General features: G+C 38.8%; 1 protein-coding gene across 1 annotated transcript in view; it reads left to right on the top strand.

Moving 5' to 3' along the window:
* Nucleotides 1–15,785, top strand: part of MED13 (mediator complex subunit 13) — a 56,493-nt gene that overhangs the window by 25,311 nt on the left and 15,397 nt on the right. Inside the window, exons 4-14 of the mRNA XM_086624908.1 lie at nt 1,398–1,543; nt 2,643–2,840; nt 3,737–3,931; nt 4,921–5,083; nt 5,391–5,501; nt 7,509–8,192; nt 12,034–12,250; nt 13,175–13,259; nt 13,627–13,748; nt 14,962–15,052; nt 15,220–15,434. Coding sequence (XP_086481034.1) covers nt 1,398–1,543; nt 2,643–2,840; nt 3,737–3,931; nt 4,921–5,083; nt 5,391–5,501; nt 7,509–8,192; nt 12,034–12,250; nt 13,175–13,259; nt 13,627–13,748; nt 14,962–15,052; nt 15,220–15,434 — 2,227 coding nt within the window. The remainder of the gene's footprint in view (nt 1–1,397; nt 1,544–2,642; nt 2,841–3,736; nt 3,932–4,920; nt 5,084–5,390; nt 5,502–7,508; nt 8,193–12,033; nt 12,251–13,174; nt 13,260–13,626; nt 13,749–14,961; nt 15,053–15,219; nt 15,435–15,785) is intronic.

The following is a 15,785-nucleotide window of genomic DNA, read 5'->3' as shown; positions in this document are numbered from 1 at the left end:
GGTTCTCCTTGGCTTTCATTCTTCTGTAACTGACGTGGTGGACCTAATTTAATGTCTAATGTGAATAGCATCTTCTTCCTGTTAAACATCTGTTCTTTCCCGATGGGAGTGTGTGTATTAGTATGGCAGACACTTGAGGTAACTTGTAGCTAATATAACTGAAAATTCCTGTTCCTGTAGAACTTCTTTTACAAAGAAGCAAAAATGCCCAGTTTTCTCAGATGGCACTGGCCATGGAGATGTCCTGCTTCTGTGGCGTCCTGGCGGGGATCTGCCCTTTTTTTTTTTTTTTTTTTTTTGCCATCCTGCTCTGTTCTACCCTTTAATTAAAATTGATAAAATAAATTTCACATAAACCACTGAATCGATTTGGATGTAACATAAAATATTCTGATAGTTGTACTTGCAGGGGTTTATCTATATTTTTTTAGAACAACAGGTAACGGAGCTGCAAAAGTTGGGAAGTCTCTTAGCATGATCTTGGGAGGTAGAAGATTTCATGGAGTTACTAACTAGTAACTATGCGCAACACTGTGAAACCAGCATTTAATTTAGAGTTCTATGAAGGTGGTATGTTTATTGTTGGGCTGTTTTTTTCAGTACAGGACTGTTTGTTTTTTTTTTTGAAAACACTGTGGATTGAGAACACCTCATCTGATATTAAATATTGGTCCTTGCTTTAATGATTTTAACAATGAATTAAGCTTTGGGTTTTTTCTAAATTGATTCCATCTTCCCTTTTGTGTGTAGGTGTGGGATTTCATTTTTAGTTACTTGATTGGCTTCAGGGGCATGAAGATAATATTCAATCTGAAAAACAAAACAGAACAAAACCAACACTTCTCAAAGCTGTTGCCGTTTTGCTTACTGCTTTTAAATAAGTGATTTGTTGGCTAATATTAAATATAAATATTAAAATATAAATTCTACTTAGAGGATCTGTGTCAGGAGAGAATAGGTATGATCTAATTAAAATTAATATATGTTCAGATATATTTTTTATTGAATTTAAATAAATATGTACGATAGAAAAGTATTAAGTTATAGTTTCCTTTGTCTTGCAAAAAATTGTGTTTTAAACTTCCTCCACACCTCAAAATATAAAGTGTCATTCTAAAGAGCTTGAAAACTTAGTGTCTGTTGTTTTCTAACTGATTGATACTTAGTTTTGTCTCTAATGCTGGAATACTTTGTAAGTGGTCCAAGGGAACGTGTATTCAGCATTTTCTTGCTATTTAGACAGAAGAGATTTTTTTTTGTTACTTTGTTAATGAGTATTTTGGGAGGAAATGCCTTCAAGTTAGTGAGAAAGCCATCAACTTATTTTAAGTTCTATACTTAGTAACTTTTCCCTCTCCCTTTCATCCCCCATGCCCTCTCCACTTCTCTTTCCCCAGTGAGCACTTGTCCTGCTCATTCACGTTCTTCTTACACGGAGACAGCAACGTTTGCACCAGTGTGGAGATCAGCCAGCATCAGCCTGTGTACCTGCTCAGTGAGGAACACCTCACTCTCGCCCAGCAGTCCAACAGCCCTTTCCAAGGTGAGTTCTGCCTGTCAGTAGTGAGTATGACAATGCATCAGTCCTTTGAGCTGCTCAGCACCAGCAAAGGGCTTCTGGCAAAGGCTGGAGGTGGGAGCAGAGGCGTTATCCGGTTTGGATTGATCACACTTTCTCCCCAAATGTCCTCTGTCTCGATGTAGTCAGGAGCCAGTTGGTGTGTCTCAGCTGTTCTGCAGGTGGGTTATTTCCATAGTCATCTCTTGCCATGTGGCCAAATAATTTGTCTTCACGACACAATGAACTTAATTTCTGAGTACTGTCCTATTGATGACTTAAATATTTGGCTTTTTCAACAAGCTTGGTAACCCCCATGTATCTTCATCGACCCCTCTTTTAGGAATCCTTTTCTGACTCAACGTACTTAACCTATTCACTCCCTCTACCCCTTTTTCTTTGACTCTTCCTCGCCTGTAAATTCCTTTGGTTCCACCAGCAGATGCAGGCTATGCTCTCGAAGACAAAGGAGTAATGGGGCCTGAGTCTGGTTAGTGGGCTGTTTGATCACTCCCTGTCATAGACACACTTGTGTTGGCTGTAGAAAGCAGTTCTCCTGCATGACCACACACTGCCCTTGTCGATTAATGCTCAGTGTCCAAACTTGCTTTTTTTGAATGCGATTTAACAGCAGCTGTGCTTTCCTAACGTGGACAAGACTAAACACGAAACGGATTGCTTCCCTGTGTATATGTTGTTGTAGTAACTGTACCAAGCAGGGTGAAAGGATGAGGAAACAAACACCTTAACCCTGTCAGCATTTGAAATAGTGTTTCTTTATCCCACCTGTATGTTAGAGACTCTTTGCTGGCCAAGATGAAAACTTGCTTGTTGCTTGTTTAAATAGATGAATTTGCAATTGTTATTGTGGTACCTTGATTCCTACAGTACACGTACATTTAACAATGTGTAGCTATTACCAGAAACTCGTGCAGTGCAGTAAAACGTGGTGAGAGCGCGTTCGGACTTACCGATGGCAAGTTGTTTACTTGGTGTGGCTGAAGTAACAGTAATGCTGTTTCAGTGGAGTGGTGTGAATTCTGGTTAGATATGATCTGCAACGTATTTTCATTTCTCTTTGTAGTTATTCTGAGTCCCTTTGGATTAAATGGCACGCTCACAGGGCAGTCGTTCAAGCTTTCTGATTCATCGACGAAAAAGCTTATCGGGGAATGGAAACAATTCTATCCTGTCACATCTAACTTGAAGGAGGGATCTGAGGAAAAACAAGAAGAAATGGATTGGGAGGATGATTCTTTAGCTGCTGTTGAAGTCCTTGTTGGTGAGTCCCCTGATCACCTTTCAATTACTGAAATAAGCTGGCCAGTTAGGTCTGCAAAATTCCGAATGCAAGAGTGACCCCATTTTATTATTTTTGCAGCTGCTGTTGGTCTTTTGTTTTTCTGTTTAATGCTCAGGCCTATCTAAAATGAGTTGTTTCTTAAAGTGACTTTTGCAGACCAATTAGTAGGTGTTTTTCTTTGTGCCCTGAGAAGCAAGATTGTTTTAAAGATAAATAAATAAATAAGATGGTAAAATACCCCCTAGACTATCACTGTTGACATCTGAGATGCATCAGAAGCATGTTGTACTGTTTCGGATTCTGTGCAAATTCAAACAGAACAGACGTGCCTTTCAGGGATGTCTTCAAACCACAATCCTGGAGAACTTAATGTACTCGGGCCCTGCATTTATCTGCTGCTGTTCCTAAAATCCAAGCCCTTGGGACGCAGTAGTTTGTTCCTCTGCTGTGGGCTATTGACCTTTGATTTGCCAACTAATGTAATAATTTCTCTGTAACGAGTGTTACAGGCTTGTATTGCAGTGATGGCTGGAGACCTCGATGATGATAAGGAGGGGGAATATTGTTAGTTTTAAGTGATACTAAAAAGTATGTTCTCAATCTTCTTGCTTCTATCGTTTTGTTTTATAAAGTAGTAGTGTGTAGATGCCAGAGTTGTCTCTGCCTGTATATACACAGCCCTTTTCATTCATTTACCCAAGTCTTCTGTATAAAGCAAATCATAAAGTAATGATGAGGGTGACAACAGAGACATTTTGGCTGAGGATAATACTTTAGTAGGTAAACTTATCAGCGACTGGTAAAATGATGCATTTGTTGATGATTTTAAATGTAAATTTTTGGTAAACATCTGTAAAATCTTTCTTTTTCTCCAGCTGGTGTGCGAATGGTCTACCCAGCATGCTTCGTTCTAGTTCCTCAGACGGACATCCCTGCTCCTAGTCCTGTAGGGGCATCACACTGTTCAACTACTTGCTTGGGTGTCCACCAAGTGCCTGCTTCCACAAGAGATCCTGCCATGTCTTCGGTGACTCTGACTCCTCCGACATCCCCAGAGGAAGTTCAAACAGGTATAATAAAATTAGCTTCTGCGTGTGGGGAATCATTTTGATGGCTGCTTCTCTAAGTCTAGCGGTGTTTGGAAAGGATTCAGGTGTTCTCCGTACAACTGACTTACTACCAAAAATCACACTTCTTTAGTCATAAATCTGTTGTAGTAAAACCAATTTTTATTATTCAGTTGTGGGCAAAATTAACTTGAACACTTTTTTCTAAGTTAATGAAATGAGGACTGGTTTTTGGGCCTGATGTTGTTATCCAGTACTTTAAATTTCTGTGGTCAAGTTTTTGTTTTTGTTCTGTGGTTTGTTTTTGTTTTTTTTCTTTCTGTGTGTGTGTGCATGTATGTATTCTGACATAGCTTTATAAACCTGATTGTGCATCTCGGATATTAGTGAGCAAGGTGATGTTTTCAGCCTTTTTCACAGTCCAAAGAAGATTCTTTGTAGTAAAGTTCCCAGTAAGGCTGTGTGCCCTCCGAACGGTGCGTGACTAGTGATTACCGTAAACCGCCTTAAGTCAAAGCGGGTGAGGCTCACTGGTAGCTTCAGGTGGGTTTACATACAGCTCTTCTTGTGCAGAGGAGGTTTTGTTTGTTTTTTTTTTTTTTTTTTTTAGGTCTTGATGTGTCTTGATGAATAGGTCTTCTATTACCTTAGTTTGACCCTTTTTTTAAATAATACTGTTAAATTTGCTAACAGGTAGCTTTGCTCAAGTTTCCCTGATGTTTGAGCAATATTTCGTTTTTGAGGTCTATAGTTTCTTGGAAGACAAAAGACTAGCCAGCCCAGTTATATTATAAACATATGTGGTGCTTCCCCCTCCTTCCTTCCTCAACAGGGAACCATGTTATAACCAGCTATACCTAAATTTTCTATTTCTTTTTATTTCCTGACACTGAGTTAAGAAGGTATTCCTGTGGCGGTTGAATTGCAGTAAGACTGGTTGTGAGTGTATCGCCTCATTGCCTAAAACTGTTTCCTCTGGTGCTGCTTTTCAGTTGACGCTCAATCTGCCCAGAAATGGGTGAAGTTTTCTTCAGTTTCCGATGGATTTATCTCTGACAGTACTAGCCATCATGGTGGCAAGATCCCTAGAAAGCTGGCCAATCAAGTGGTGGACAGAGTTTGGCAAGAATGCAATATGAACAGAGCACAGAACAAGTATGTACTCGTTTTGTGAAGCTAAAAAACCCCATGGCATCTCCTGTGTTCATCGTAGAAAGTAGTTCTGTTAAAGATGCTGACTGCTAGTAGAAGGTGCTTTACTCTTGGTGTTAAAACATTTAAAAGAAGTTAATTTGTTCCTAACTAGTACTTTGTTTAGTCATCAGTTTAATATGTTAGTAAAAAGCTGTATTTATAATTTCTTTACTGAATCCTGTGTCACAAAACTGTTCTTGAGGTGTGACAGGAGGTAAGAAAAGAACATATGTTGATCCCAAATAACTCTCCTGATGTTGAATCCTAGGAGGAAGTATTCTGCTACATCAAATGGCTTGTGTGATGAAGAGACAGCTGACAAGGTAGCATCCTGGGATTTTGTTGAAGCCACGCAGAGGACAAATTGCAATTGTTCAAGGTAGAGTACTTGGCAGACCTGCAGTCTAACAATGTGCATTGAGGTTCAAGTGCTCAGGAGAGGGCTCCTGATGACTCCTTTAGGAGTAATTAAGCAATAGCTGCTTGTAGGGAAGCTGTAACAAAATTTGTATCTCATATCCTAAATGTCATTGTAGGTCTTGAAATTCTGCCCAATAAGATAATGCTGAGTTTTTATTCAAGGGAATCATGTGAGTGGACCTACTGGCAGTTCAGTGGCAATTTCTGAGTTTTGGCCTCAAATTCCTTAAGCCTGTATCTGCATAGAAACGATCTCATGGGCAATTTTCTTGGACTATAAAGGGAATGCCTATTTATTTAGGAATTAAGAACCTTTTTTAGAGGGCTGCGGCCTTCTTCCTTAGCCTTGAAGGAAGAAAGCTGTTAATCAACAACATGACGATTGTAGCATTGTGTCTCGATGAATATGAAAAAAAAACCCAAACCTGCTTTTACTTTTTCTGAGAAATGTGGCATTCCATGGGTGCTTGTATATGAAACTACTTTTCTGTGAGTTGATTGCCAGTATATGTTTTTTTTGTATTAGCTGGGGGTAAAGAAAGGATCAAAACACAAGGGAAAAGTCTAGATATAACTTCCAATTTTTTGTTACGACTTTGTTTTGAAACTGTGCAATGACACTGACTGTTAATACAGTTGTTTAAAATAAATTGAAACATTAATTTCAGTGAATTCTCAACTTCTGTACTTACGGCAGAATACTAATATTTAGGTGACTGAAGTGTTGCAAAGGTTGAAACGCTTTCTCTGATTTAAAAAACCACACTGATTTCCTTGCAATGAATATTGGAATCTTAAAAAAAAATAAGTTAAAAATGTCTGGAGGGCGTAGCATTTGGAAAGAAATGCATTATTTCCTCCTTTATTGAAATGACTGGTTTAAATTCTGTAGAAATACTTGTGTCCTGAGAAGAGCTGGAGATGGAGGAGGATTAAATATTCTGATAAAGTAGAATTTAGATGTGATAGCACTAGTTAAGAGAAATCAATCAATTAACTGTGTGAGGTGTGTATTAGAAATATTCAGTTTCCTGAAGAGAAATTGCAAAGACTTAAAACCTCTTATTGTTCTCTGTATTTTGAATTCTAAGCGCTGAAAAGCATGTGTATATAAGTTTAAAATAAACATAGATTTTGATGCTTCTTACCTTTTGTTCCTGCCTATTCCCAGTTTTTTAATACAAGTTATATGCTTCGGAACTTTCCTAACGGAAGAGTGGCAAAGAATACCAGGCACTAAAGACATACAAGCAGTTTAATAGTTTGATCATAAACGTTTCATTCTAGACTTTGTTATTCCATGTGTCTCGTTCTGTCAGATGATCCAGGAAGCTGGCATCTTGAACTTCAAGATGAAATGGTTAAGCCCAAGTGCATTTATACTGGAAAAACCTAACTGTATTAATGCAGCTGAGACAGCGAGTTTTTCTTTTTTCCATGCTTGCTAAATTTGTAGGTTAATAACTACAAAAGCTTCTAAACAGCTTTTGTAGGACTGAACTTGGCTTTCTAGATTCCTGGTGTTAACTTGCAACTCCTTAACCCATAGAGACTTGGACAGCACTACTGGTTAGTATTGATGCCTGAATTCAAGAAGTCATTCACTAATCTGTGTTCTTCTACTGATTCATCAGTGTTGGCAGAAGTTAAAAGCAACGTGTTCGTGTGACTATCTATTTCTGTTAAAAGCAGTTAGAAAATAATGTCTTCAGTTGCGAAGATTATGTGTGTGTTGGGCTCACAGGATGGCGTTTCCAGGGTTTTTTTTTTTAAATGGTATTCTAAAATCTTGCAATGCTACTCAAGTCGTTCAAATTAAGTTATAGTCAGAAACGGTTTCAGTTTTCAGACTTGTACAATCAGCTGTTTAATGGCTTAGAAGTGGGTTCTTATCTAGTGAAAAAGAACGTGATAGACATATTTGAAAGATTAATGTGAAGTATTTCCCCCTGTATTAATTCTGCAGGCACAAAAATCTCAAACCAAGAAATTCGGGTCAACAGGGGCAGGCACCACCTGTGGGCCAACAACAGCAAGCAGCTCCAAAGCACAAGACAAATGAGAAGCAAGACAAAGGGGATAAGCCACAGAAACGCCCTTTGACTCCTTTCCATCACCGTGTATCTATCAGTGATGATGTTGCCATGGAGGCAGATTCAGCAAGTCAGAGGCTTGTGATGACTGCACCAGACAGTCAAGTGAGGTTTTCAAATATCCGAACTAATGATGTAGCAAAGACTCCTCAGATGCATAATGCTGAAATGGCAAATTCACCTCAGCCGCCACCGCTTAGTCCTCACCCGTGTGACGTAGTTGATGAAGGGGTAGCTAAAGCCCCTTCTACTCCTCAGAGTCAACACTTCTACCAGATGCCAACACCAGACCCCTTGGTTCCCGCAAAAACAATGGAAGACAGACTCGATGGCTTGTCTCAGCCTTTTCCAGCTCAGTTTCCTGAAGTTATAGAGCCTACAATGTATGTTGGTACTGCAGTGAATTTGGAGGAAGATGAAGCTGATACTACTTGGAAGTATTATAAAGTTCCAAAGAAAAAGGATGTGGAATTCTTACCACCTCAGCTTCCAAATGATAAGTTAAGAGAGGATCCAGTAATACCTGCTGGACAGGAAAACGTAACATCAGTTACAGAGTAAGTAGTGCTTAATACTGTAGTAATAACGTGAGAAAGTGAGGAAACTGAAAGGCCAAAGGTAGTAGTTGTTTGTTACAAGCAGGCTTGTCACTAGTGGTGTTGTCATCAGCGTGAGCAGTAGTGGTGAGTGTGAGCACACCTGTGCTGTCCCTGTCCAGGAATGTAACACTTGGGAAGTGCGAGCGTGAAGCAGCCAAATATGTAGTAAGACTTTCCAACTTTTTCTTGTTAGAACTCCGATTGAGCAGATGACAGTGAAGTTTATTTTTCTACTGTAAAATTAATCTGTAGCCAAATTATGCCTGTCTGGGACTTAAAGTCCCAAACCAAAAAAAAAACCAACCCAAAGTGTCTAATTTTAATACTTGCTTTCTTCATTATTGGAAGAAAAATTGGATGGTTTTGGCTATAGACTTACCTTATTGAAGATGAAGTTTCTTCTACCTCAGTCTGCTCTTATCTTTGTTCAGAAGAGTTCTTAGATTTTGAAAGATGGTATTGAAATGGTGGATGGGAACAACGAGGAAGCTAATCTGATTTCCTGGAAGATGTTATCTTTAATGGAGGCTGTAAATACTTTATAATATCTGATGTTTTTCTTTGGAATAAATAACACAAACTGGCGTTCTTGCCCATGGTGTGTTCTCTCTGTGTTGCTGTTCAAAGGGCTTAAGGATTTGAAGTTTTTCAGAGAAAACAAGTGACTGGTGTGTCTGTTGTTGCTGCTCTTGCACCTCAAATCATATGGGAAAGCCTCGTTCATTAAACAAAGCTTCCCAACCTTGAAGAAATACTGAGACAGTCAGATTAGATCCTCGTTAGAACCTCAGCCTTTGAGCTACAGGAAATGCACTTGAGAACATTTATTTATTTTAATGTCAGCTAATATTGTCTTAAAATAAAGCATGTGTAGTCTGTAACTATTTAAAAAAAGGTTTTTGTTGAACAGAGCTTGTTTCTGAAAGCTGGGGTTATCTAGCACCAGGTTTTAAAGTGTTCTACTCTGCTGCTATCTGTTTCCATCAGGATGAAGGAATTGGTCACTTTTTTGACACTGCTCGAGTTTTAATACATCATGGAGCTTAGAGGCAGTGGAGGAAAAGAATAACACTAGTGGTTTTAGTGTTAAAACTTACATTTTAGCAGTGTTTTTGCTGCAGAATGAACGAACATGGATTTTCTTTACCAGTTAAAGCGAAAACAAACTCCCCAAAAAAGACCACCACCAGAAAAACCCCCAAGCCACCACCAAACGAACAAAAAACCTGAAACAAAACCACTTGGCTTTCTGGGTTGCGTCTCCTTTGCTGTTTACTGCGTGAGAAATTCTTCCTTTCATCCATCCTGTGCAACACCTCCTAGTGAGGACGTGCCACAGGAAAAGGATGGGAATGGGAAGCAACAGGTGCTGAGAGGGCTGTTATTAGCCACCTAACCTGCACGTGGTTGGGACCCAGATGCGGAGGTGACAACCTCTGGATTAGGATTGTGATCCAGGGATGAAAAAACGCATCTCGAATGCACCCAGTTGCCTCTATCAACTCACTTGCTGTGGATTATTTTTTGGTCCAGATTTTTTTATTTTCCTCTTCAGGTGAAATGTGATCAGTGTCAAATTAGTAAGGACTTTTTTTCTTCTTTTTTCTTTTTTTTTTTTTTTTTTTTAGTGGAGATAATATATTTGTGAAGCAGCTACACACAAGACTGAAATTTTTTGTTGATTTTCTGTTTCATTGCTGGGAGGGGAGAGTCACGACAGCCTCATTGGCTTTGCTGTGCAGCACAGCTGTGAGGAGCAGTAAATACCCTTTAGCTGTCTGTTCTCATCCATGTTTTCAGCCGTGTCTCTCGTGTTCACTGTGAGAGTTCACTTTTATCCAGTGCATGTCTTGGCTCTTTCAAGATGTGCATTTATAGGATTTTTAGCACTCTTTTGGCCTTGAATTCATTTCAGTCAACCAGAGAGAGAAATATATGCTCTACTTCATGTCTTGAACAGAAAAAAGAAAATTGATCTTTCCTTGTATAGTTTCTAGTTTGATTTAACAACTTATTGAGCGTATTTTTTTGCCCCCATAGTATCTGGCTATTAACTTCTCTTCCTCTTTGAGTGGTGAAAGATATTGGAAACTGCTGCTTGCTTTCACTATGTGTTTTTCCTGGTGTTTAATTCCTTCTTCCTAGAAAGTCGTTCCCATCTGTGTTTTTTTTGTTAGTTTGTTTTTTTTGTGTTTTTTTGGTTTTTTTTTTACTTTTTCTGATGGTAATTTTTGCAGGATTTGGAAAAGAGGAAATCCTCAACTCCATCAAGTGCTACTCCAGACGTAAGTGCTGGTGTTTGGCACAAAGCTGTACCCAGCACGCCATGCTCTGGGGTGGTCATGCTGTGGTGGTCACACCTAACACAAGATTTTGTGGAGCGTGGATGACCAGCCTGGATGGATTTGACAGTGGTGTTGGCGCTGAGGTGTTTCTTTGGAAAGTTTATTTCTAGGAAGTCTTTTGACGAAGTAAAACTGGTTCTGTGCCCTTTCTCGTACCATGTAGTTGACATGAATGTACAGGGCAGCGAGGAGGACTCTGAGGAATCTCCGTGCATTTTTGTGTGCAGAATTTCAAGGCTGAAGTCTTCGAATTTTTCTGTATCACACTTTTCTTTCTTCCTGGTGTCTCAGAGGAGAAACGTAAGCCTAGCTTATTCTAAAGCCCAGATTAGTGTCTGCATCTAGGCTGTCAAAACCAAGCCTTGCTCGTTGAGACACATCAGTTTGTTAGGAATTAGCATTTCCTTTTGGATAGAGGCTGGAGAAGGGAAAGAATAGATACGTTGGAACCTGTGTTTGAGCTTGAAGTATCCCTTTGTAATCCTCATCCTTGCAATGCCCCTTTTTCGTTTCATGTGTGTGACTTCTGCAAATGCTTCTTACTGCTCATTCTGTTGCAGTTGGAGAGGAAGAGGGTCTCGAAGCAAGGAGAAATCGTGTAGCTACGTTAGTCTGAGGCATGGTGCCTCCTGTGCACCAGGATACGCAAAATAAAGTTTGTTTAGGGGCAGAAAGCAGAGGGGCATATGTACAGCTGATAATCATAACATACTTTTCTGCTTCCAATGTCTCTCTTTGCTGGTGGAACGTCGCATCAGTGAAACTAATAATCCTGATACAAAAAAACTTAATTTCTGTGTACTTGCCAACTCCATTTTTGGCTCCAAAATGTTAAGAAAAATGCTGACAAAGGCAAATGTGTTTTTATTATTCTCATTAGTAAATTAGGTATTGATGTGTTGCAAGCTTCATTTGTATTGATAAAAGTGATATAAATGACTACTATTATAAATGTATTGATAAAAGTGATATAAATGGCATACTTTCCACATTTAAATGAATTAAATGCTCAGGAATTAGATTCTGAAAGTATGGAGAATTCAGGTTTAATCACTTCTTTCTGATCGTTTGTTGAACACGGATGGGGAATGGCAATGAGTAATTTTTTTAGCCTGGTGAGTTTCTTTGAGTGGATATAGATAGTTCAATACATTTGTGCTTTATAATAAATGACAGCTACGATCTGGGATAAATTACTAATCTTTATCTGAATTCACAGTGCATGAGGAGAGATGGGCAGAATGAATCACACTGCTATGTCTGACGTGTGTAAGGAGGTTATGTTAAATGACTAATGATTTAATCTTTTTCCCCAAAAACTTTTCTGAGGTGGAAAGGAAGAAAGTGGGAAGGGAAGATGAAATGCTTCTTGTAAAGGCTGTGTGATAGCAAAAATATTTCCATGTAATAAATGATAAATAATATTTTGTTATTTTTATTTTTCTTCTGCTCAGATTAATGGTGCAATGTAGGAAACCTTTAAAAGTTTCGGATGAACTGGTGCAACAGTATCAGAGTAAAAACCAGTACCTGGCAGCAGTAGTGACGGAAGCTGACCAGGAACCTGAAATCGATCCTTATGCCTTTGTTGACGGTGATGTGGAATTCTTATTTCCTGATAGTAAAAAAGATAGGCAGAACATTGAGAGGGAAGTCGGGAAGAAACACAAGGTGAGTAACGGAGTAAGGATACGAATCAGTGATGAGGTTAAAACAAATTGCTTTAATCCCCAAATAGAATTTAAATCCTTCTCTGCGTATTTAGCAGTACATTAAAAAAACCCAAATGTATTCTAGCAGAAACGATCAATGAAATTATGCAGCATGCGTGTAACTATGCCTAAAATTTTTTTGGCTCACTGATGGTGCTATTCCATTAGGGCTTATGGCTTATGCTGGGAGAACACTGCTGGATCAGAACAAAAATCACTGCTTTCGGTAGCAGTGGGTGATAGGTGCTTGGGGAAGAGAGGAAGAACTAGGCAAGTGCATTGTTTATGTGTGGAAAGGTTTTGAGGGTAGGTGAGGTGAACTCTAACTAGTTGACTAGTTGCATGGACAATTAATTGAATATTTCTTTTTTTTTCTCCTCTCTTGCACTTTAGCCAGTTCCAACTATGAGACTTCTACTTAAAACAAAAGTACACCCTCCAAAAAAGGAGAAAAATATAACTGTGTTGGGAGCTTTTATATGAAATAAATTTGCTTATTAGGACTAGTTGTGCATGGATGTACTCCTGGTACTGAGAGTTTAATTCAATAACCAGTATAGTTAATGTATAGCATTTGATATCAAGTCTTTTTCAATGAAGTGTTGTAGCAGGAATCCACAGCTTGCTTTTTCAGTTTTTCCACAACATGAAAACTAAGATTTATGTTCCTACTGTGCTCATCACCTGTGTGTTGCTAGCGTGTTGTCTGTATTCCAACCTTCGTTCTCCCTGAGCAAGCTCCACTAGACTGCACCTTGCTGAGCTGGAAGGCTAATGGGAACCTGATACTTCTGATATGTGCAGGAATTCCCATAGGGAGATAAAATGCCTCCCAACTCCCCGATTAATTTAAGCAAACTTTCTACCTTTTTTTTTTTAATAGGCTGAGGATGGGACATCTAGTGTTACAGTTTTATCCCATGAAGGAGAGGATGCTATGTCTCTGTTTAGTCCTTCTGTCAAGCAAGGTAAAGAGGCTTCCCCCCCTTTTAATTGTGCTATGTTAATGATCTCTTGAATAGTCAATAGATTGTAATAGGCTACTAAGTGTTTACTCTATAGTATTTCCCTGTGCCTTCAGAACTAGGAATCTGCTTAGAACATGTTTTCTTTGTTGCACTTTGCAAATAAATCTTGACTATAAAATCCAAATGTTGTAAAATTGAAGGGACCTATACGTAAGATTGAGTGGAACTGAGAACATACTCTTTTTTCCCCCTCTCTTCCCTGCTACCACCTCCTCAGCTACGGAAGTAGTTCTTAAGGTGTCTTTTATTTTTTTTCTTAATGAATATATATTGCCAGTGTGTTTGTAACGTTTGTTTTTCTTTATAGATGCCCAACGTATTGCTGCTCATGCTCGCACTGCATCAACCAGCCTGTTCCATGAAACAGACTTGGTGGTCTCTTATACTGACCTTGACAATCTCTTCAATTCTGATGAAGATGAACTAACAGTAAGTGATGTTCAAAAGTAATGGCAGCTGCTAGACGAAAACCTGCGAGGAACAATTAAGTCTTTTTGTGGGTTTGGGTTTGTTTTTTTTGGTGTGTGGCTTTTTTTTTTTTTGGCATTGGTAGGAGAGATTGTGAAACATGAATATAAGCAAGTGCCGTGGCTCCTCTATAGCAGATGTACTGTTCTGGTTGACTCATACAATCATGTTTTTGATACAAACAAGCTTTTGATTTGATATGCTTACTATCTACACAGTATATGCTTCTTGATTGTACCTTTAGTTATAATTTTACAGATTCAACAGTGTTGCTAGTGCTCTTTTCCTGTGGTCTAGGTGCTGTTTAACTAGTCAGTAAAGGTAATACTGAAACAAAACAAAAACTTCTGAAAGAGAAGAGGCATTTAAATACATGGACATTCTGGCAAATAAGCTGCTTCATTGCAGCAGCTATTATCTTGGAACGGTTTCTTTTGCAGTCTGATAGCTCTGAATCCATTATCTTTCTAGTTTCTATTTCAATACTGTTTGTAATCAGTTGTCTTTTCTGAACTGTGCTTTGCTCCATGCTTAATCCTAAATCCCCTTACCCAGACAATGTGCCCATCAACTTTAATGGGAAGTGTAGCTGAGTAAGGGCTGAAGGCTCTTAATAGCCATCAAGGTCATCATTATATAAAGCAACTGTATTTGCGTGTAAACACGAAGACTCTTACTTCCTATAGACTTTAGTGCTGTCTAAACATTGTAAAATATCTCTTGTTCTTTTAATTTCAACAGCTTTTCTTCCCTGTACCTCTTGTTCCAGGATTTGTGTTTCTCTGTCTTTTCTATTCCTGTTCATGCGGTAACATCACTAATGTTGGCACGGCTTTGGGAGTGTGTATGTTTTTTCTGATAGGTTGTGGGCAGCCATATTTAGCTGGTTTTAATGTGTCTGCTAACAGGCTAAGAGTTATTTTAGAACTGGTCTTTCATTTTAAGAGCGTCATGACTTGATGGGAGAGCATTCTCTAAGTTACAAGTGTTAAGGGAGGACAAGTGTAACTCCAACTACCAGCATTGGGCTTCTGATTTATTTTAATTTTTCTAAATATTATACAAAGTCTCAGCTTTGTGTGCCCACTGCACATGAAATTTCCTGTTAGCAGGAAATGTGAATGTGTGTTCATGTCTGAAGTGACCTTATTACAATACTTCTTTCCTTTCGTAGCCTGGATCTAAAAGAACAGTGAACGGCGCTGATGACAAATCCAACTGCAAAGAGGCAAAAGCAGGAAATCTAGACCCACTGTCATGCATAAGTAAGCTTTATTTGTTTTTTCAAAATAGAATACTAGCTCTAAACGTTTGATTGCTAATATGTTGTGGGAATTTGGAAACATACGCTCCATTTGCCCTACTGAAATTTTAAGACGAAATACTTCAAAGTGTTTTCATGCTCTAAAGCCTGTTTGTAATCTGAAATTAGGCACTGCAGATCTCCATAAAATGTATCCAACTCCACCTTCATTGGAACAGCATATTATGGGATTTTCTCCAATGAACATGAATAATAAGGAGTATGGCAGTATGGACACTACACTTGGAGGAACAGTACTTGAAGGGAATAGCTCTAGTGTGGGAGCTCAGTTCAGAATTGAAGTGGATGAGGGTTTCTGCAGCCCCAAACCTGCTGAAATAAAGGTAAGTAGTGCTGATAGTCCTGACAAATGTTTCTAATGATTGTTCAGTTTATTACTTAATCCTGAATAGGAACTGGGGAATTAAGTAGAATTTTAACTTGTGTCCTGCATTGTACCGGGGTAGGTAATGCACATGCTAGTAAGCAGTATATAGTATTTTACCACTTAATCTTCGAGAAAGAGCAACTAGCCATTAGTAAGCTGAAGGAATGCATTTCAGTAATTGTAGTTCATTGTTTGTTTTGTGTTGGCATTTTGGTTTTTGGAGAAACACGGGTGTGAATGACGTGTGCATAAATGTAAGTTTCTCTTTTGCAGCTGTATCAGGACTTTAATATCAAAGAAATACTGC

The sequence above is a fragment of the Tauraco erythrolophus genome, chromosome 21 (assembly GCF_009769465.1).
Source record: "Tauraco erythrolophus isolate bTauEry1 chromosome 21, bTauEry1.pri, whole genome shotgun sequence".
In the NCBI taxonomy this organism is placed as follows: domain Eukaryota; kingdom Metazoa; phylum Chordata; class Aves; order Musophagiformes; family Musophagidae; genus Tauraco; species Tauraco erythrolophus.
This window is presented reverse-complemented; position numbering and strand designations above follow the sequence as displayed.